The sequence below is a fragment of the Physeter macrocephalus genome, chromosome 11, assembly GCF_002837175.3.
Source record: "Physeter macrocephalus isolate SW-GA chromosome 11, ASM283717v5, whole genome shotgun sequence".
In the NCBI taxonomy this organism is placed as follows: Eukaryota; Metazoa; Chordata; class Mammalia; order Artiodactyla; family Physeteridae; genus Physeter; species Physeter macrocephalus.
The window spans coordinates 82,022,429-82,044,519 of NC_041224.1; the positions used below are offsets into that span (position 1 = coordinate 82,022,429).

The following is a 22,091-nucleotide window of genomic DNA, read 5'->3' on the forward strand; positions in this document are numbered from 1 at the left end:
GTCCGGAGCCTGTGCTCTGCAACGGGAGAGGCCACGACAGTGAGAGGCCCGCGTACCAAAAAAAAAAAAAAAAAAAAAAAAAAAGAAAAGAAAAGCTTTAAAAATAAATCAATAAATTTTTAAAGTTTCAGAGATATTGGGAGTCACTTTTAACACAGACAGGTGTTTACCGTGAGCCAGACACATCCTGAGTGTTTTTCATGGATTACCAGATTTAATCGTCATTATAAATATGATACATAGATGAGGGACAGAGACACAGAGAAGTAAAAAAGGAAATATTAGTCATTATTATGAGGACAACTGTTAGAATTAGTTTTGCCTGATAGGGTGATTATATAGAAGAGAAATAAGAAATGAAGCTGGGAGAGTAGTTTGGGCCAAAGTCAGGAGGCTCCTGGCTGTGGATCATGGGCATTTGATATTCTTTAGGGAGTAATCAAGGTCTCAGGGCAGGTGGTCAGAGGAATATGTTAAGACTTCTTTCAGGTTTTAAGAAATAAAGTAGAACTAGAAATGAAGAATGTAGAACCACTTTAAGGGGACTCTAAGGAAAGAGCCCCATCATCATCACCATCTTAGCTCCACTGCCCTTTGACCCCTCACAACATCCCACACAGTAGGAATTATTGTCTCCGTTTGATGCCTTACTATCTTTCATGGGGATATTTTTTAACTAGCACTGCAAAGGATCTTAAATTATTACCCTAGATAATTCTGACTCAGAGGGCTCCTGGTATTGAGAAATACCAACTATCAAAGGGATGATGGCTACCATATCCCCCAGCTGGACCTCCCTGTTCTTTCTGTCTCCTTATTCAGTAGCCCCTGACCTCGGAGCCTCAGTGGAAACCCCAGCCCACTGGCAGCTCTTCTATTTCAATCCAGGCAGTAGTTCCCATGGCAATCACCATGATCCCTTCCATACCTCCAGGCGGGTGACACTCTGGGATATAAATAATTGACCCAAGTTTATAGACAGAAAAACTGAGACTTAGGTTAAATGTTTTAACCAAAATCCCAACTTTCTTAAGGAAATTTCTCGGCTCAGCGCCACTCCTGCTTTTGCACAGCAGTGCGTCACATCTACCTGGCTGACAGCCTGACAAAATCCCACCCCTCAGAGCATCTGATCGTGGGCTCAGGCTCCCAGCAACTGGCCTCCGATTAAAGCAGAACAATAGGCAGGGCGTGTGGGGCTCAGTCCCCAGGGGCTGATCCTCAGCACCAGCTCCAAAGACGCCCCCACCATTAGTCACAGAATGCCCACTGCTGTGCACAGTAATCCAAATTGGGTTCAAGCCCCCAGCCTCCGTGTCCCATTGTCATGCTATACTTTTTATTCAACACAAGATCAGAGATCTGCTAAGACCTCGTGTTGCCAACATAAAAGAAGAAGAAAGATTTCGTTAATCCCAATGAAAATGAATCCTTCTTATTTTTTCCTGAAAAAAAAAAAAAGGAAAACATGAAGGTATTACATCAGCCTCTCAAAAAGGCAGAAAAATCCCTGCCATCCTGAGATGGTTAAAACATGCGGCTTTAAGAGTCGACACAAAGAACAACAATTACACACCCCTTCACCTTTTACTGGCTTGTTTTATTATCCTGGATATTCCAACTGTTTTTTCCTGGGATGCTTTTGGATATGATAATCCCACCAGCCTTGAAATAGAGTATTAGAGAGGAAGCAGGGTCAAAGCGGGGAGGATGTTCACAGGATTGGAGAGAAGAGGGCAAGGGGGAAAGAGAGTGGGCAGGGAAAAACCTGCCGTAAAAATCTGAAATGTCTTTATGAAATCTGAGCATTTCAGAGCCAGAAAGGATCTTGAAGATAACTAGTCAGACCTTCTCATTAAACACACACACACACACACACACACGCACACGCACACGCACACGCACACAAAGCAAGTGAGGGCAAAAGGGGGATGATTTGTCCAAGGAAATGGATGCTTCATTCAGGCCTATAGGTTAAAAGGAGTGGAAAACAACAAGACACTAACCTGTCAGAAAAGAGCCTTGTGTAAATTTCAGCAAAAGTCTCCTCAGGAAAAAAAGACCATAATGACCCATCTTTATCTTGTCAATACTTGTCACTCATCTGTCCTCGTTAAAGATCTCTTGTTGACTCATTTGTTCACTTACAAAAGTCTGATTAACTGAATGGTGTAGTGTAGGGGTCCACACAGTACAGTCTGTGGGCCAAATATAACCCGCTGCCTGGTTTTGTATGGCCCACAAGCTAAGAATGGATTTTACATTTTTTAAGAGTTGAAAAAACTTTTCCAGTTAAAACAATTTTTCAAGAATAATACTTTGTAACATGTGAAAATTATATAAAACTCAAATGTTGGTGTCCACAAGTAAAGTTTGGCTGGGACACAGCCACGTCATGCGTCTACAAATTGTCTGAGGCTGCTTTCGCCCTACAGCAGCAGAGCTAAGCAGGTACAACAGACATGGTATCATCTGCAAAGCCTAAAACATTTACTATCTGGCCCTTTACAAAAGAAAGCCTTCCATTTTACTGACATGAAAATCAGAGCACCCCAGCCCGGTACCACCACTTAGGGGCTGTGTGACCTGGGCCAATTCATGATCGTGTCCATGCTTTGGCTCCCTCATCTGTAAAATGGAGATCATGTTTATTGAAACGGTATAATTGAAACTCAACTTGGTGTCAACTGAGGTCACCCTACCCTCTGAGACTTAAACAACATTGCTTTAAGTTCAATGTCATGTCCTGGCAAAGTCCCATATCCTCTTCAACATTCCCAGAGCCTTGAGTCCTCTTGGTCCTTTCAGTTTCAAATTCCAGCTCTGTCTCAACTCTGATCTCACTCATCTCCCCAGTCTCAGCTGGTCTTTCTGCTTGGTACCAACCAGGACTTTGTAACTCAGCTATCTCTCCCTCTAAACACAGTCACAGGAGGCATTGTGTGGGAAGCAGGTTTTGCTGGTGGTATGGGGCCTTGAGGAGGGGATAATGTGGCTAAAACTCAAACAATTCAAACATGGGCAGCCAGCTTCTCTCATTCCAGCACTCTCATGGCTGTCTAGCCACCAGCAATTTCCCACTGGCCACACTTCCCTGAAGGTTCCAACCCTCTGCCATGACTCTCAGCCTTCTGCCATGTCAACCCACTTCTCCATTTGTACCCATCCTTTCTTGGAATACCCCTCACATATTCCATCTTCTCTGTTTCCTGGAGCCCTTTATCCTCAAGATACCCCCAGAAGCTCAATTTTCACTTCCATCTGATACAGGACACCCTAGTTCATCACCCTGATGCCTACATTTCCATGGTTATAGACTTCAAGTTTTTGTTAAACAAAAGGCCCCTCACTCCATATCTCACTCTTAGAAGCCCAGAACAACTGTCAGAACTTCAGACACACTTTCTCCTTGTCCCAGAAAATTATATATTCAGTGTCCAACTGATAGAAATTATGTTACCACCTCCCCCTTAGAAGACAGAAGCACTTTCAGTAGCTTTGGTGTTGACTTGCTTTTTCTCGCCACTAAAATATATAAAGTATCAATCATACTGCTTGACATTAAAAAAGAACCAATACATGTTTTCCTTTCCATGACTTTTCCCCAAAAGAAACACAGACAAAATACCAACATGTGTAACAATATATATTGCACATGTGGTTCCTGAACACACACCTGCCCACAGTGAAATTCTCCACCTGGAGCATGTATGGGAGAAGAGGGGACAGAATTGGGTTGGGGAACACCACCTAGGACAAGGTGATAAAAATAACAGATTGCTTTTTCTCTACCATTTAAATGTACCAGGAGCTGAATAAAAGTCACCAGATGCAACTCCTTTGGGGATTTCCATATTCTTTTGTTTGCCAGACAAGAAGGGTTCCAAGACTTTTTATCTATGGCATCTATTGCTGCATAACAAAATATCCCCAAAGCTTAGCAGTTAAAGCAACAAACAAGTAGTACCTCACACAGTTTTCTGAGTATCAGGAATTCAGAAAGGCTTAGCTAGGTAGTTTTGGCCTAGGGTCTCTCATGAGGTTACAGTCAAGAAGTTGGCCTGAGCAGCAGTCACATGAAGGCTTGACTGGGACTGAAGAATTTGCTTCCAAGATGGCACACTCAGATGGCTGTTGGCAGGAGGCCTCAGCTCCTCACACAGGCTTCTCCAGAGGGCTGCTGATGGCATGGCTTCCCCCAGAGTGAGTGATTCAAGAGAGAGAGATTTTATAACCTAATCTTGGAATGACATGCCATTACTTCTACCCTATTCCACAGGTCACACAGACCCACCGTATGGGAGGGTACTACACAAGGATGTGAGAGATAGACTGACTACCTGCCTTTGTCACCTTTGAGATGCTTTGTGTCATTCCAATACATTCCCCTTTCTTACTTAAGCTAGTTTGCATGTTTTGCTATGACTTGCAACCAAAAGAGCCTGGAATAAGATGGAATTCTGAGACTAATGCTCTATATTTCTACCTCTGAGGAAAAGAAGAAATCCTTTCCACATAATAGTACAAATCAACAGCAAAACAAAACAAAACAATGAACAACTTGGTATTGTTATAATATCAAATTATCACAAAACTTAGTGGCTTAAAACAACCATTATATTTTGCTCACAATTTGTGGAATTCAGGAAAAACTCAGGCAGTTCTCCTGTGGGAGTCTCTTGTGCTATTGCATCTAGATGTGCACTGGGGCCACAGTCACCTGACTTCAGTCCAGCTTCACTGGGCTGGACATGCAAGATGGCTCACCCACCTGGCTGGCAATTGCAGGCTGTGTGCTAGGAGCTCAGCTAGAGCCATCAAACAAAACACCTGTGCACGATTTCTCCAGCTTTGCCACCTCAGGTAACTGGACTTCTTATATGACAGCTGCTTCCCTCAATGCACGCATCCCAAGAAACAGTGGAAGCTGTGTAACATTTTCTGCCTAAACTCAGAAGTTATAAAGCATCACTTCCACTGCATTCGGTTGATTAAAACCAAGTCATTAAAGTCAACCCAGATTCAAAGAGAGGGAACAGAGCCTCCATCTCTCAATGGAAGGCTTGAAAATGGCCAGAGACAGCTGGTTTTCCCAAACATTGGACCTATCCATGCCAAGCTCTGGTGGGAGAAACAGTGCCTCCCACATAAAAGTGATAGAGAGGGATCTTCTCAGAATGTAAATAACCTTGACTACAAGAAATGGTCCATCTGGCCCAAGATATCTCTCCTTCTGGGAACTTAAAGATATCTGCCAAACCACATTTATCGGGAAACATTTTCACGTAACCAAAATCTCAAGTCAAATTGCCATAAACAATAAAGAAACTTATTGACTCATATACCTGGAAGTTCCTCAGTCTTTAGAGTTGGCTTAATTCAGAGGCCCTGAATACATTTCACAACCATCCTCTGGCCTATCCCCCTTTCATCCCAGCTGGATAGCAAGAAAGTTGCAGCTGGTCTGGCCCTTCAGTTGGTTCATGACCATTTCCAGAGGGAAGCAGAGTGAGTTGCTTCTAGACACTGTCCTAGAAGAATGCAGTTAAATTTTTCAAATGCCCATAGCTAGCCTTTCTTCATATTTTATTAGATCAAATTGAGTTATATGGCCAACCCAGCCAGTCACTGGGGAGAGGAATAGAATGACTCTTAAACCAACTAGGCTCACTCCTGATCCCTATGAATGGGATTAGCTCCCATGCATGAAGGAAGAGAGGATACCCAAACAAAATCAGGATTTTGTTAGAAGTAAGGAAATGAGAAATGGATGCTAAGGAAACAATCAACAATGTCTTCTATGCTGCACTACAGAAAAAGAATTCCTAACACACCTAAATCAAGTATAATCTGTCTTTTGCTGCCTTTTCCCCAACATGCAAACACAGAATCAGTTCTCTGAAACTCTGTCTCCAGATAATTCTGGGAGTGTCCAGGAAGCAACTCACATGAGTTTATAGGCAAGTCCAGTGAGTTACCAGTGGCATCTGCAGGTCTTTCCTGCTGGGTTCCAGGGGTCTGCTGTCCACTGCTACCAGTTCTGCCAGGTAATTCTGTACCTGCCAGCCATGTCCACTTTCCTCCAGAGCCCATGTTCAGTGGCCAGTTGCAACATGGGGAGAATGTTGCCTGTTCTATTTGGAAGACAACAAAGCAATACAGCTTGACCCATAGTGTAACATCAGGATTTGTTAAGAGACATAACTTTCATATTTTATTTATCACTTCCCCTGCCCCCTGGCTTAACCCAGGTGCTACATGTCCATAGAACACAGATATTATTCCTTGCAGGTCTAGCCAGGAGATCATCTGAGTGACAAACTCTACACTGTGCTCATAATCACTTCCTCCTGAATTCAATAACCAAGGTTCTTTTCCTAATCACATTTGTCAATTCCGACCCCCTTTCTTTAAGGTAAGCTCTCCCGTAGGAGGCGCCTTAATCCTCTCGCAAATATACTTCTAATGCATCTCCTCACCAGCTTGTCAGGCATCCCAGGCATCCGTGGGCCCCAGTGATCCAGCTTCATCTTGTGCAGAGGCTCCCAAATTGAAATCTAGCCAAGAGCATCAACTAAGGGTAATTCCTTCTCTCCTCACCCCTCCTTTTGCAACCCAGTCATACTGGATCACACCATCCACGGGGACAGGGAATGCCATCTCCACATGTACCACCTACCCTCATACATGCCTGGTATGTGCCATCTCATATATCCCCAAATTCTGAACTTCTCATACGCTGCTCTCTTTACTAGAACTCTCTTTTGCTGCCCAACTGTCTCACCTTGCAAATTCCTGCACATCAATCCAGACTCAGCTCTGTGCCTCCCATAACTGACATGAGAAATAGACCTGCAGTGTTTGCCAACTTTAATTCAGTGGCTCTCAAAGCATTCAGTCTGGAAGATATCAGGCTACTAAGAGTCAAGGGGAACAAAAAAGAGCACTGCCCTAAGGTCTACTCTACAACAGGCTTCCTGGGCATTTCCCAGCACAGACCACATCTCCAGGGTACTGACGCTGGCCAGCTTCTGCCAACAATAGTCAAAAGGCTACCCTTGCACATCTCTTAGCATCTTCAGGGTCCTACTGTCTGAGTTATCCAGCTCACCCTCCATTCCCATAGCTGCCAAGCAGTCTCTCCATTGGCTCAGTGCATGGAATCAGATTGGGAGTATCTCTTAAATGAATTGGGCTTTTGTTCCTTCCAACCTGTGTTGAAATTTACAAGACTAAAACAAAGGCCCTCACTGTGCCCTGGTCCTGGCTCTGCTGGGACACTAATTACCCAGCAACAGCACATGTGGGAGAAAGTGGCCAACTCTGATTAAGGAGCCCCATGGGAGGGCGCTGAAAACAATCTTTTCTTTTTCTTTCTAAAGTTGCCTTTGTTCCTATCACCGATGGCCACTCTGCCTCCATGCTGCTGGGCATTTGTAGATACAAATGAGTTACCAGATGGACACCATGCTGGAGCAGGAGACCCTGGGGCACTGGGTGCCTGCCACGTGCTGAGGCCGTGCAAGATGCTCTTTGTACGTGAGCACTGTTCCTCCAACATCTCTGCAAAATAAGCATCATTATCCCCACATGAAAGACGAAGGATCAAGAGCCCAGAGCTGCAAAATCCCAGCGAGACTCAGCTGGATTAAAACCCAATTCTGGCTCAAAAGTCATGGCCTATGACTTCCAGAATAAAATAGAAAGGGTGGCTCTCCCCAAATCCTAGATCACAGCATTTTACTGCGGGGAAGGACCTTTCTAGAGATCAATATGTTCAGTCAAGGCCCGAAACAGTGAGAGGGCTTGACCAAGAACACCCACCCACTGGACAGTTTGACTGGCACAGACATAGTCTTGAAATTTGAAGCTTTGGTTGCACTTTCCCATCTACTTTCCTCAACCATCATTGTCCTAAACTTCTTAAGAGCCTCTCGTCACTGACAGCTGACCAGACTGATTGATGATGAACAGGCAGGTTTAATTAATTCTGGGGTAGCTCACATTTCAGTGAATGCAGCCAGAAACAAATATCAATTCTCCAGCTGCAGAAGAAAGAATCTATGAATGAGTTTCAACTAGGGACATGTGTAAGATCATACATATGGGGGAAAAATAGCCATCTTTTTTTTCCAGCTAGAGTCACTTCAGAGTAAGCCCTGGAGATCCTAACATACTCCCACTGAATATAAGGGACTGAGCAATGCACAGCTGGAGTTAAGAAGGTTTGGTGTCCGAGGCCTCGTGGCCACAGCAAGGTGCCTGCCTAGGTTCTCACCATCAGCCCAGCAGTGTGGTGAGTTGGGGTCTGACACAGGGAGTTCAGGTATATAGAAACACAACTAAGACTCTTGCAATCGGAGGGGAAAAGCCTGGAGAGAAGACCTGAACCACAATAAAGTAAACAAGGACTAGCCCTCTTCCCCAAGACTAAGGAAATCAGGTTGAATGGATGAAAATCTGGCAGTAAGCCAAATTAACGCTGACTTGACTGTGGAATTTTCACGGACAGGGTAACCAAGGTACCAAGCAAGCAGATTCGATAGGGGCAGCTCTTTCTCCTCCCCCAGTGATGAACAATGGGGAGGTAGGCAAGGTGGCTCTGAGTGGGGGAGGGTGACCCTTCCCAAGACTAGTGGCAGAGAATTAAACCATCTGTACCAGAGGTTAGAAATGCTGAGGTCAAATTTTCGTAAACTCTCCAGGGGAATAAAATATGGCATAGGCGGACTTTTTTTTTATCCATTAAGGGCAAGATAAGTGATAAAGGTCTTAAATTGTCTTAAACAATGCTGAGGTTAAATATCGATCCTAATGGAAAGAGTGACAACATTTAAATCTGTTCAATTCAGTTAAGCTTTGGGACTTAAAGTTCACGCAGTGTCAAACTGTTCGGACTTAAATTTTGATTCAAAGCACTTACAAGAGTCCCGCCTTTAGGTCGGGGCCTAAGACCCCAGAGTCTCAGCTTCAGCCACCACGTAAGTCACAGCACATCATTTAAGTGAGGTACCAGGACCGGCAGTGTTTAGGACACTGTGGTTGCTACTCTAAACATTCTCCATGTTCATCTCATGTAAGCCTCATGACAACTCTATGAGTTAGTGACTCCTGTCTCACACACACACACGCATACACACACACACACACACACACACACACACACACACTGCACAGGAAAGGAGACACAGGCATGCCATGCTCACCATCACCCAATGGCAAACAGTAGAGCCAGGATTTGAACCCAGGCATATTAACCCCAAATCCTGTGTCTCATCACTATCCCATTTTGTCATTCATGTAAATGTTTACCCCAGTGCCTGGCACCTACCAAGCCCTCGGGAGCCTTCAGCTCCTGTGCTGTTCTGATAGTCCCTGAGATGTTAGAAATCATTGCCAAGCAAGGCCTCTCTACAAATTTTACTAGGACACTAAGAGCAGGGCTGTCCAGAGACTATCGGACTCACTGGATGGCAGCTGGGGTCCCCATCCAGCCATCAGATTTGGAGTCACTGCTCTTCAAGCCAAGCCTCTGAAGCAGGGTGGACACGCCACGCAGAATGTGGAGGCTAACCAGAGCTACCCAGATGATTCTTTGAAGTCTTGGCTTGAGCTTGCAATCTTCATCTTAAAAATCAAGTTAGATTCCACCCAAAGGTTGTCTTCCTGTGTTCCTAGGAAAGTAACATGTCTTCCGGTGCTCAAACTGACAAGCGGCCTCCTGGCTGGGCCCCAGCTGGGCCCTCCCATAGACTCTCCCTTCTTTAAAATTCATAGGATCTCAGCTGGTGGCAATGACTTAGACGGGCATGGGCCATGGCCTGTGACTTTTGTACCCCTGGGTAGCCTCAGATGGCTTCAAGCGATGACTCAGGCCTGGCAAGGAAGAGAAGACCGCGCATGCATACCACAGCCGTGACTTCTTACACAGTGCCCACTACCCACACGCGCTTACACAATAAACATGTTTCACCAGGAGGTCCAGGTGCCTGCCAGCATTGTTACAAAAACCCATGGGAACCTGGCTTCCCTGCCAGCCAACCAGGCCTGGATGCTGCTCTTCTGGACCTTCCAACTGAATGTCACATCAGGGCTTTCCAAGTAGAATTTCTAAACCCACAAGACTGCAGAGAGAGACAAGGGGGAAATGCTCACATCCTCAGACTCATCCCTTTTCAGCAGCACTCCTGACTCAGTAGGTACCAAGACACAGAGTAAGTATTCGTTACAGGAATCTAAAATACAACACAAATGAACCTATCTGCGAAACAGAAACAACCTCATAGACATAGAAAACAGACTTGTCGTTGCCAAGGAGGTGGGGGGTTGGGGGAGGGAAAGACTGGAAGTTTGGGATCAGCAGATGCAAACTAGTATGTATAGGATGGATTAACAACAAGGTCCTCCTGTATAGCACAGGGAACTATATTCAATATCCTGTGATAAACCATAATGGAAAAGAATATGAAAAAGAATATATATATATGTAGGGACTTCCCTGGCAGTCTAGTGGTTAAGACTTCGCCTTCCAATGCAGGGGGTAAGGGTTCGATCCTTGGTCAGGGAGCTAAGATCCCACGTGCCTCATGGCCAAAAAACCAAAACATAAAACAGAAGCAATACTGTAACAAATTCAATAAAGACTTTAAAAATGGTCCACATCAAAAAACAAATCCTTAAGGAAAAGAATATATATGTATAACTGAGTCACTTTGCTGTACAGCAGAAATTAACACAACATTGTAAATCAACTCTACTGCAATAAAAAAAATTTTTAAGTACTTATTATAATTTCTACTAGACTCACCTACCCTGTCCCCTGGAGTCACCCTCCTTTGCTCAGAACTCTCTGTGCTCAGAACTCTTACCCGCGACTATCTGAAAGGCAACCCAGGGCCCAGGACTGAGGCCACGTGCCACAAGACAAGACCTCCCACATTCATGATAGAGAGAGTCAACTCAGTCTCAAAGAACCCATGACTCTTCCCTCCCCAAAGATGACCATAATGGAAAAGAATATGAAAAAGAATATATATATATGTAGGGACTTCCCTGGCAGTCTAGTGGTTAAGACTTCGCCTTCCAATGCAGGGGGTAAGGGTTCGATCCTTGGTCAGGGAGCTAAGATCCCACGTGCCTCATGGCCAAAAAACCAAAACATAAAACAGAAGCAATACTGTAACAAATTCAATAAAGACTTTAAAAATGGTCCACATCAAAAAACAAATCCTTAAGGAAAAGAATATATATGTATAACTGAGTCACTTTGCTGTACAGCAGAAATTAACACAACATTGTAAATCAACTCTACTGCAATAAAAAAAATTTTTAAGTACTTATTATAATTTCTACTAGACTCACCTACCCTGTCCCCTGGAGTCACCCTCCTTTGCTCAGAACTCTCTGTGCTCAGAACTCTTACCCGCGACTATCTGAAAGGCAACCCAGGGCCCAGGACTGAGGCCACGTGCCACAAGACAAGACCTCCCACATTCATGATAGAGAGAGTCAACTCAGTCTCAAAGAACCCATGACTCTTCCCTCCCCAAAGATGACTAGGACAAGCATGTTGCCTTATTCTCCTTGTGACGTCTAAGCAACCCGGAGAAACCTTATGGCTGACATGAACTGGGCTTTCTCTGGTACCACTCTCTTATCATTTGACAGTGATTATTCAACTTCACAACAGCCCTATGAGAGAGACTGGAAGTTTGGAGTCGATCAGTAACCCAGTATAACTTTTTCCATTTAAAATAATGAGAAATATATTTCTGATTAGCATTTTTGTGCAGAACTTTCGATTTTCACCAAGAGATAACTGAAGTTTAGTGTGAGATGTCTGTATGTATTGTCAAATTGGGGGGAAAAAAGTTTGAAAAGAAGTGTGCTCACCATTACCTTACGTTGTTTTTTGAAAAGCACATGTGGAATTGCACAGAGTACAAACATGAAAAGTGGTAACATGAGTTATAGATAGGTGGCTGGATTCCAAGTGGTTTTTATTTTCTTCCTTTTGTTTATCTGTATTTTCTACAGGATAAAGGTTATAATATGGAAAAGGAAAGGGACAAAGTTTATTTTGTGGGTTTTCAGAGGGCAGGACTGTTGTATGGAGATAGCAGGGAGTAGTTCAGCTCATGTGAGAAAGAATTTTTACCATTAGGGCCGTAGGATAACGGGATGGGAAGAAGTGAGTCCACTTTCAAAAGACATGGCCAAGTAGAGGGTGGATGTCCACATATTGGAGATATTTTTGATTCTTGCCAAGGAGAAACCCAGTGGGGTTTTTAACTCCAGTTCCTCTCTTTAAAAATTCAGGAACCCAGTTTTTTAAAAAGATTTTAAAAGATATTTATCTTTTAAAGATGCATAGTTGAAGCCTAGTGATGATGATGTGGGAAAGAAGGGGAGAGGTAGAGGAAGGGGAGGTGAGGAAGTGGGAAGATGCAGGAGGGAGAGGGGCTGGGGCTTCTTCTGCATCCTTGTTCCCCCGGCGTAAAACCCACTGAACCGCTAAGGTTTCAGAAAGACCTTTTGGAAAGCACAAAATTTTAGACCAGTGGTAAAAGCTTTGTTGCCTGTTGGTGCAGATTTCTCTCAGGATGCTGACACTCTGGTCTTTCCTTTTTTATTGAAGTATAGGTGATTTACAATGTTGTGTTAGTTTCTGCTGTACAACAAAGTGATTCAGTTATACCTATATATACATTCTTTTTCATATTTTTTCCATTATGGTTTATTACAGGATATTGAACATAGTTCCCTGTGCTATACAGTAGGACCTTGTTGTTTACCTATTTTGTATATGGTAGTTTGTATCTGCTAATCCCAAACTTCTAATTTATCCCTCCCCCACCTCCTTTCCCCTTTGGTAGTTTGTTTCCTATGTCTGTGAGCCTGTCCCTGTTTCGTAAATAAGTTCATTTGTGTCATAGTTTAGATTCCACATATAAGTGCTATCATATGGTATTTGTCTTTCCCTTTCTGACTTACTTCATTTAGTATGATCATCTCTAGGTCCATCCATGTTGCTGCAAATGGCATTATTTCATTCTTTTGCATGGTTGAGTAGTATTCCATCGTGTATATATATATATATATATATATATAAAACATCTTTTTTATCCATTCATTTCTGACACTCTGTTCTTAAGAAGGCTTGTCCATAACTCAAGAGGTATCCTTCCTATGAAAGGCAGTGATAGTGGATGCATTTGTATATGTTCAAATCCTTTGTTCATCACTGCTTCAATAAAGTAGTATCAATATTTCTATGTACAAAGTCCATAGAAGACCATTTAAGAAGAAATTCAAAATAACCTCCAATCTACCTACCTAGAAATGGCCATTGCTAGTGTATCTGGTGTATTGCCTTCCATTCATTTTGCAATACATTTATTTTCATAAAATTGAACATACAATGTGTTCAGCTTTTCATTATCACCTAATATTATGTTGTAAACGGTTGTCGTATCAGTAAATATTTTTGAAGATATAATACTTCCATGCAGTTTAATATGTACTTTTTGATTTCTGAGAACATCCTTTTCTTATGTTTATTAAATATTTTTATTTTTTCTACCATTATCTGTTAATATAATCTGACCATTTTCTATTTAAAGATGAGTTGGGTTTTTTCTTTTATTTACTGTGGTCTTGTCAATTTTATTGCAAGTACTTTTTCAGCTTAGTGATAGCTTTTAAAATTTGGTTTTGATTTTCAGACAATTAGCAAAAGCTAATTTATAAGCATTAAATCTATGAACAATTGTATTCATGATTTCTCCACTTCTTTCATGCCTTCAAATTTCTTCCACATGCCTGAAAAGTTACATATTTATTTCTCCTTCTTCCACTTTTTTTACTTCATTTCTTTACCTTTAACTTTTTAAATTGTTTTATTTGATTTTTTAACTCTTTTTCTATTCACAAAATTATTGCATTTTCAACTTATGAAATTTGAAAAATATAATCACTAAAACTCTATAATCTCACACATAGGGATAGCCACTGCTAACATTTTCCTTTATTTACTTGCAATTTTTATACTTTTATATATTTTTAATAAAATTGAGTTTATTTTATATATGCACATATATGTACATATAGCTTGCATCATCCTTTTTGTTTAACATTACATAGTAAGTATCTTATTATGTTATTAAATAGTCTTCAAAATGTTTATTCATTGACTGCATAATATTTCATCCTAGGGACTATATGATATTCAACAAATTCCCAATTATTGAACTTTACTACAAATATGACTGAAATAAAAATACTTGTATGTAAATCTTTGCCTCCTTATCCATCTGTCTACCTATCTTATCTTTTCCCTGGAGAGATGCCAAGACATGGAATCTACAGGTCATAGAATTGAAATTTTTAGAGGTTTCCAATAAATATCACTCTTCAGAAGAGCTGAATTCTTTTACATTCAGATCGGACGTATGATGGGACTTCCTCACCACACTCTCCCAAAATCAAGTGATTTTTAAAAATATCTTTGCCAATATAACAAAAAAAGAAAGTAACATTTCATTATAATTTGCATTGCTTGATTACTAATGCAGCAGAATATTTTTGCATCTAAATCTTGACTCCATCTGGAATTTATTTTGGTGTTTGTAGTAAGGAGCAGCTCTGACTTGATTTTCTCACAAAGAACCAATACTATTTGTTGAAAGATTCCACCCATTTCCCAGTGTATGATGTGCCCTTGTTTATACTCTAAGCTCTCATGTAGGTTTGAGCTTAAAGACTAGTCATTCAGTCTATCACTAATAGGTCTACTGGTTTGATTATTGTAGCTTTATGCATTTTGCATATCTATTCGTGATTCTTTTATTCCTATCTCCTTCATAGCCCGAGTACTTCAGAGTTATTTTATGAAACTCCTCCAAAAAATAGTACATTGGGAATTGTTACTGAGATTTCTGAAGCTTGTAAATTAACTTGAATCAAATTAACATCTTTACATCGTTAAGTCATATAGAATGATGCATCTCCCATCCTTTGAATCTTATTTAATATCTCTTAATAAAATTTGGGAGTTTGTATCATAAAGGTTCCACACATTTCTTGGTAGCATTATTCCTAGGTATTATGTGATTTTTCTTGCTAGTTTAATATAAGCGTTTTCTCTATTATGGTTTCCAGCTGTTGCTTGACTGCTTATATACGGCAAAGCTATTAATTTTAGTAAATTTTATGGGAATGGTCTTTTAAAATCATAAGTTAGTGTGTTGAGTTTTATCAATTATATTTCAGTTTTAATGGATACCATCAAGTTGTTTTGGCTTTAATGGCATGACCAATCAGAAAATTTTCCTTACACAAAACCGTCCTTGAATTCTTTACATAAACCCTAGTTTTTTATATAACCTTCATGATTTCAAATTTTGCATCCACATCAGGGAGCATGTGCCTTTATCCTATTTGTGCTATCAATGAAGTTTTAAGATCAGGCAGGATTAAGCCAGCTTTGTAAAATTGGAATTTTTTTTCCATGATTTTTTTTTCAGCGCGGAAGTGACCTCTTTCTTAAAAGTTAAAAATAACAACAGAAATCTGTCTGGTCATAGGATAAATTTTAGAATAAATTCTTTAACTATTTTTACATTTCTTTCATGTGCACTGATTTGTTTGAGGTTTTTATTCTTAGATCAATTTTGAATTTTCCCAGCGAAACACTCGCTTCATTGAAACGTTCTATTTTTTCCATAACATTTATTCTCTTATATGTTCAAATCTACGATTATAGCTGCTTATTTTTCTAAATTTGTTTTCTCTTTTTTTGCTATTTAAAATATACGTTTAATCAAAATGCACAAAACAGTAAAAATAAAGGTGTACATGATGCAAATGTAAAGAGTTCTAATCTTATAGCATTATTGGGAGAGGAGAGAAAATTTGTATTAAATTTTAATAAATCTAGGAGTCATAATCTTTATTTTTATTGAAGTATAGTTGATTTACAATGTTGTGTTAGTTTCAGGTGTACAGCAAAGTGATTCAGTTATACATATACATATATATATATTCTTTTTCACATTCTTTTCCATTATAGTCTATTACAAGGGATAGAATATAGCTCCCTGTGTCATACAGTAGGTTCTTGTTTTCTCTTTGTTCTTAAGTTTTCTAGAAATTCAGCTAGAAAACCTCTTCTTATGTCTATTAGTCAGTTACACTAGGAGGGGTCTCTCCATTCTAAATCAGAATTTCTGATTCAATTAAAATTTCTTTTCCACTGTTTGACTTGCATTCTTGTTGTTCTTTTACCTGTTTTCTTGAGATGACTTCATCATCCATTTATTTCTATTCTTTCTTTTGAAAAAATGAAATCATTTGCTATTATCACATTGCCTTTAAGGACAACTTTAGCCACATTTCATGTCTTTGATATAAGTATTCTCTTTTTATTAATTTCCAAACAAACTATTAAGAAAATGGGTTTGACTCCAGTTATAAAATAAAGAAGTCATGGGAATATAATATACAGCATAAGGAATATGGTCAATAATACTGTAGTAACTTTGTATGGAGACAGACGGTTACTAGACTTATTGTCACGATCATTTCATAATGTATGCAAATGTCAAATAACTATGGAGTACACCTAAAACTAACGTAATATTGCACATTAACTATATTTCAATTTTTTTTTTAAATGTGCTTGAGTTTTGGAGAGGTTTTTGGAATTTTATTGTTTTATTTCTTAAGTGATTGGATAGATATTTTCCAATTAATTTTAATTGGAAATTAAATTAATTTTTATTATTGGTTTCAATTTTTATAGCATCGGAGTTAGAGAACATGGCCCGTACAATTTCCACAATAAATTGGGAACCTGTTGATATTTTCTTTGGGCAATATATCTTTTAATCTGACAAAGGCTGATAAAGATTGTTAAAAACATACACTACTTTACCATTAACCTCTTCTAGTGTAAACAACATTAGATTGAACATTTGATTGGCAGTAACACTGCCAGCCCTGATTCTGTTGTGCTGTTGGGTGCATGAAGCAGGGTGTGTGGGGGGAAAGCATCAGCCTCTGAGTTCAGATTCTTCCTCGACCCGTGATTACTTGAGATTCTCTGAACCTCAACCTCCCTTCCTCTGAAATGGGGGTGAAAATAACAACACATACCCCTAAGGACTTTCGAGAAATAATGCATGACAAGTGCCTAGAATACTAACCGAGACATTGTCCACACTCAGAAAGAACATGGCTTCCCTCCAGATCCCGTGCGGCCGCTGGAGCCAGCGGCGCTGCGCCTGGGGAGTAGGAGGTGCAGGGCCGCCGCCACCCGCTGTACCGCGCGGATTGTGGGATCTTAGTTCCTCGACCAGGGGACCAGGGATTGAACCCTGGCCCGGAAAAACCCTGTTGGAGGCTATGCGTCTGTGAACAAAGGAGAAGGGACAGCGGTGAGCATGTCAGCCCTGAACTGGAAGCCTGGCCTCCATCACAGCGGAGTGCGGTACTTTTCCAATTGATTTAACCAAGACACGGCTCCAGATTCAAGGCCAGAAGAACGATGCAAAGTTTAAAGAAATCAGGTATCGAGGAATGTTGCATGCATTAGTGAGGACAGGCAGAGAGGAAGGCCTGAAAGGACTGTATTCAGGGATTGCTCCTGCAATGTTGCTCCAGGCTTCCTATGGCACCATCAAGACAGGCGCCTACCAGAGCCTGAAGCGGTTATTTGTCGAGCGCCTGGAAGATGAAACCCTTCTGATAAATGTGGTCTGTGGAATTCTCTCTGGAGTCATATCCTCAACCATTGATAATCCAACTGATGTTTTGAAAATTCGGATGCAAGCACAAAATAGCACCCTTCAAGGAGGAATGATAGGCAACTTCATTCACATTTACCAGCAAGAGGGAACAACAGGACTTTGGGAGGGCGTGTCCCTTACTGCTCAGAGGGCCGCTATTGTTGTTGGTGTGGAGCTGCCGGTCTACGACCTCACCAAGAAGCATCTGATTCTCTCGGGCTTGATGGGAGACAATGTGTATACCCATTTCCTCTCAAGCTTCACCTGTGGGCTGGCGGGGGCCCTGGCTTCAAACACTGTTGATGTGGTGAGAACACGTATGATGAATCAGAGAGTCCTTCGAGATGGCAGATGCCCTGGCTACACAGGTTCCCTGGATTGTTTGTTAGAGACATGGAAGAATGAAGGGTTTTTTGCTCTATATAAAGGGTTTTGGCCAAATTGGTCGAGACTTGGTCCCTGGAATATTATTTTCTTTGTGACATATGAGCAGCTGAAGAAATTGGATTTGTGACAAGTCAAGACTGCATGAGACATCCCGCTGAAAATGCTCACGTCTGAAATAGCGAAGCTTCCTGTCTTTCCTCCTGCTTCTCACTGCTTGGCCCGCCACAGATTCTGAGGTGTGAGCAACAGGTGAAGACTGGGTTAGCTCGGACTGCTGTGTCCTGCCTGGCATCGGACGCTCTGCACCAAATGTTTAATGGCATAGACTGTAACATCCAAACACTAGTCCATACCATTCAAGTGCCCTTCGACATCAAAGATAACATGAAATGCATGTTTCTTGCTAAAGAAAACTTGCATGAAGATCAGGAACTGTGGACTGATTCCCTCAGGGGAGAATAACTCCTGATGCATCTCAGCTCATAGCTGAGACTCGCAGACTGTTTGAAAGAAGCTCTTCAGAACCATGGAATGAATAGAGCCTCCAAGAGGGTGTTATTGTTCCTGAACTTCTGGGGGGGCTTTGGCTTCATGTCTGCCGAAGAAATTCACACATGGAGACCTGGTATACCCCAGGTATAAACAGTGCAGGATATAGATCCCTGGAATATCGCACTGCTTTCTAATTTCCAATTTTGGCGGGATCTTTCACTTATAATAAGTGATTTTTAAGCCTTTGACCACTCGACCTTTGCGAGGAATTGTTACAAAGCATTAATCTCTAAACTCAGGATGGTGTGATAGGTTGGCTTGGAAGGTGGCAAAGTCTGTGCTGGTGGGAGGTGTTTTTAAGCTACTTGGGTTCTGTCTTAAGTAATGTTTGTAATTTGCTCTGTGATTTTAGCAAAGTTTCTATTTCCCAATCTGTAAAATGGGGATAATAACATCTATTGATATTGAGGGTCAGGTGAAGAAGATAGTAGCTGCTACTACTTGACTTGTACGATTAGTGTGTTTACATCATGCTGTCATACAGCCATCACCCCAGAATAAATGGTCCGTGTGTATGGAAGAGAGCCATTTTATCATGGGCTTCTCCTGAGTGAGATCCTTTGTTTAAAGCCTTGTGAAAGAAAGAGGTTAAGGTTTTATTACATTTTCCGTAGCAAAATGTTGCAAGTGAATCAAAGAGTTGATTTTTCCAGATTTCCCGGGTTTTACTCTAGTTCTGGTCACATTTGTCAAAATATTTTCTGTCTTAGACTTCCTAATCAGTTTGGAATGAAAATACTTGCTTGAAATTCGAAAGGTGATTTTTTTGTGTGTGTACCTATTTATCTGAAGTCTGATAAGAGGTATATAAGGTCTTCCTTCTTTTCTTCTAAAGACAGGGTATCATTCTTCTTTTTCATCTTCATCTTATTCTTTTCAAAATAAAAAGTGATTCTGAGAGCCCCCCCCCACCAAAAAAGAACATATATTGTAGAACATACAACTTATCCATATAAAATGACTCCCTGTTTTCCATTTAATGCTTTTTGCTTTGAAGATCACTTTTTTGGAAGTAACACTGCCAGCCCTGCCTTCTTTGAATCTGTGTTGCCTATTCAATCTTAGTTTGTCATTTTATTTTCAGTCTCATCACATTTTATTTTAGATGTACACCATGTTGACGGGATATAACTCACTGGTTTTTAAATACAATTTTAAAGCCTTTGTAAAAGAGTTTAAATTATTTCTATTTATTGGCTTATAGTTGTCTCATGCCTACTTTATCATTTTGTGCATTCCGGCTGTAAGGTTCTCATGCTGTATCTGTTTTCTTTCATTTGCTTTTATGGTCTATATATTGTTTCTTAATCTACTCTAAAGTTGTAAGCTTTATATTCATCATTAAAACAATTCTACCAGTGGCTGCTTTAAACTTTTTGAGTTTTTTTGGTTTGTTTTTGTTGAGGCAAAATTAACCATTTTAAAGAGAACAATTCAATGGCATTTAGTGTATTCAAAATGTTGGGCAACCACCACCTCTATTAAGTTTTATAAAGAGGATTTTCACTTTATTAATCTATTTATCAAAGTTTGTATTTTCCTGAGTAAGATGAGAACTTTATCTGACTCTTACTCTCTCCAGTGTTTCTCTAGCAGAGATGGGGTTATAACCCATTCATAATAATTAGTAGTGAGAAGGATTAAATTTCTTTAAACTCTATAACCTCTCTCATAAATTATGTTTGTTATTAACACGCAATTTTGAATCTTGGAAATTTACATTCAATTTCCTCATAAGGTGTTATGGGTTTAATTGTACCCCCCCCAAAATTCATCTGCCTCAAGTAGCTCAGAATGTAACCATATTTGGAGGTAAAGTCTTTTCAAAGGTAATTAAGTTAGAATTAGGTCATGAGGATGGCCCTAATCCAACAGTACTAGTGTTCTTATAAAGAGAGATTAGGACATAGACAAGCACAGAGGAAAGACCACGTGTGACCCACGGAGAAGGCGGCCATCTACAAGCCAAAGAGAGAGGTCTGAGAAGAAATCAAGACTGCCAACATCTTGATCTCAGATTTTTAATCTCCAGAACTGTGAGAAAGTAAATATCTGTTGTTTAAGCCACCCAGTCTCTGGTACTTTGGTATAGAAGCCTTAACAAACTATTATATGTAATAATCACCTTTCCATCTCAGGCTCTCAATACACTGTTTCCACTTCATCACCACCATCACTACCAGCATGCATGCACACCCACACTTCATCCTCAGTAGGAGTTAATTTCTCCTACTCATCAAGGGACCCCTTTTCCGACCACCTCTTCCCCTCTGTATTAGGTCTCCTGTACTTCAGCTTCCCAGCCATTTCTCCAATTATACTTACCCAGCTCTTTCCGAGACAACAATTTACTCTATATCCCCATAGTTTGGCACGTGTTAGGTGCCACCAACAATTTACCAAATGAATGAATGAAGCTCGGAACAAATGAAAGACATTCTGGTGTTGCTACCTGTGTTGGTTTCACTGTAACACAACACTTGCTTATTTAGCCCAAATGGTTTTCATTTCCGAAGAACAGATTAATCTTCTTCTATTGCTCTGTTTTGGCCCTCAGCCTATATTTTGAAATGTCATGCTAATGCCGATTAATACAACAATGCCCACAAAAACCTGGCTTGCAGGTAGCAAGTGCAGTTTGAGAAAGGCTGAAACAAATTTTTTTTTTTATCACTCAGACAAGTAAGGATGAAAATCCACTTATCATGATGGTAAATATCCCTTGTTGGAGCCCCCAAGCCCCAAATCAATATCCGGTCACCACGATTTGTTTAAAATAAATGAACCCAGCTGGAAAGGATTCATAGGTATTTTTACACATATACAAACCTAGATATTTCATAAATACCTGTCCCATGTAGCCCCCATCCTCAGATCCTGTGGATAATTAAAAGCATACCAATGCACTGCACTGAATTTGCTGCCAGTAATTTACAGGGGAGAAAATAATTATTCCAACAGTTAGATCCAGAGCAGCATATTCCTTGTCAAAGACCTGTGCATACTTCTGCATCACCTTTTAACAGCTTAATTAATTTTCACACTGATGAAAACTCAAAATCAGTCTAGGAACACACCTGTTAATAAAATGATGAATGAGATTCTTGTGATTTTTTTATCCTGGGGGCTTCATACCCAGCCTCATTTGCATATTAGAAACCCTTTGCTTGGCTTCCAAAAGCCATTTACAGCACACAGCCATTGCTCTAAATTCAGTTACTCTTATTAGCGTTAAGCCCGTGTATTCCACTGGGCAGTTGGATTGTCATTTTTATACAGACCATTCTCTGCCCTGGAGCGACTGTCCTTCACTACAGCCTTAGATATTTTTCATTCCCATATTAAAGAAGCGTATTTCGATCCCAT

The 22,091-nt window shown here is 40.7% G+C and overlaps 1 protein-coding gene across 1 annotated transcript; it reads left to right on the top strand.

The window, feature by feature from the left end:
* The first annotated feature begins 17,469 nt into the window (after positions 1–17,469).
* Positions 17,470–18,348, top strand: LOC102992761 (kidney mitochondrial carrier protein 1-like). The gene has a single exon (XM_055088790.1). The coding sequence runs from the start codon at positions 17,578–17,580 to the stop codon at positions 18,298–18,300; it is 723 nt and encodes a 240-aa protein (XP_054944765.1). The 5' UTR covers positions 17,470–17,577; the 3' UTR covers positions 18,301–18,348.
* Positions 18,349–22,091: the final 3,743 nt, after the last annotated feature.

Excerpts from the sequence above, each read along its gene's own strand:
- LOC102992761 (XM_055088790.1), top strand. The coding sequence starts at position 17,578 with ATGTTGCATGCATTAGTGAGGACAGGCAGAGAGGAAGGCCTGAAAGGA.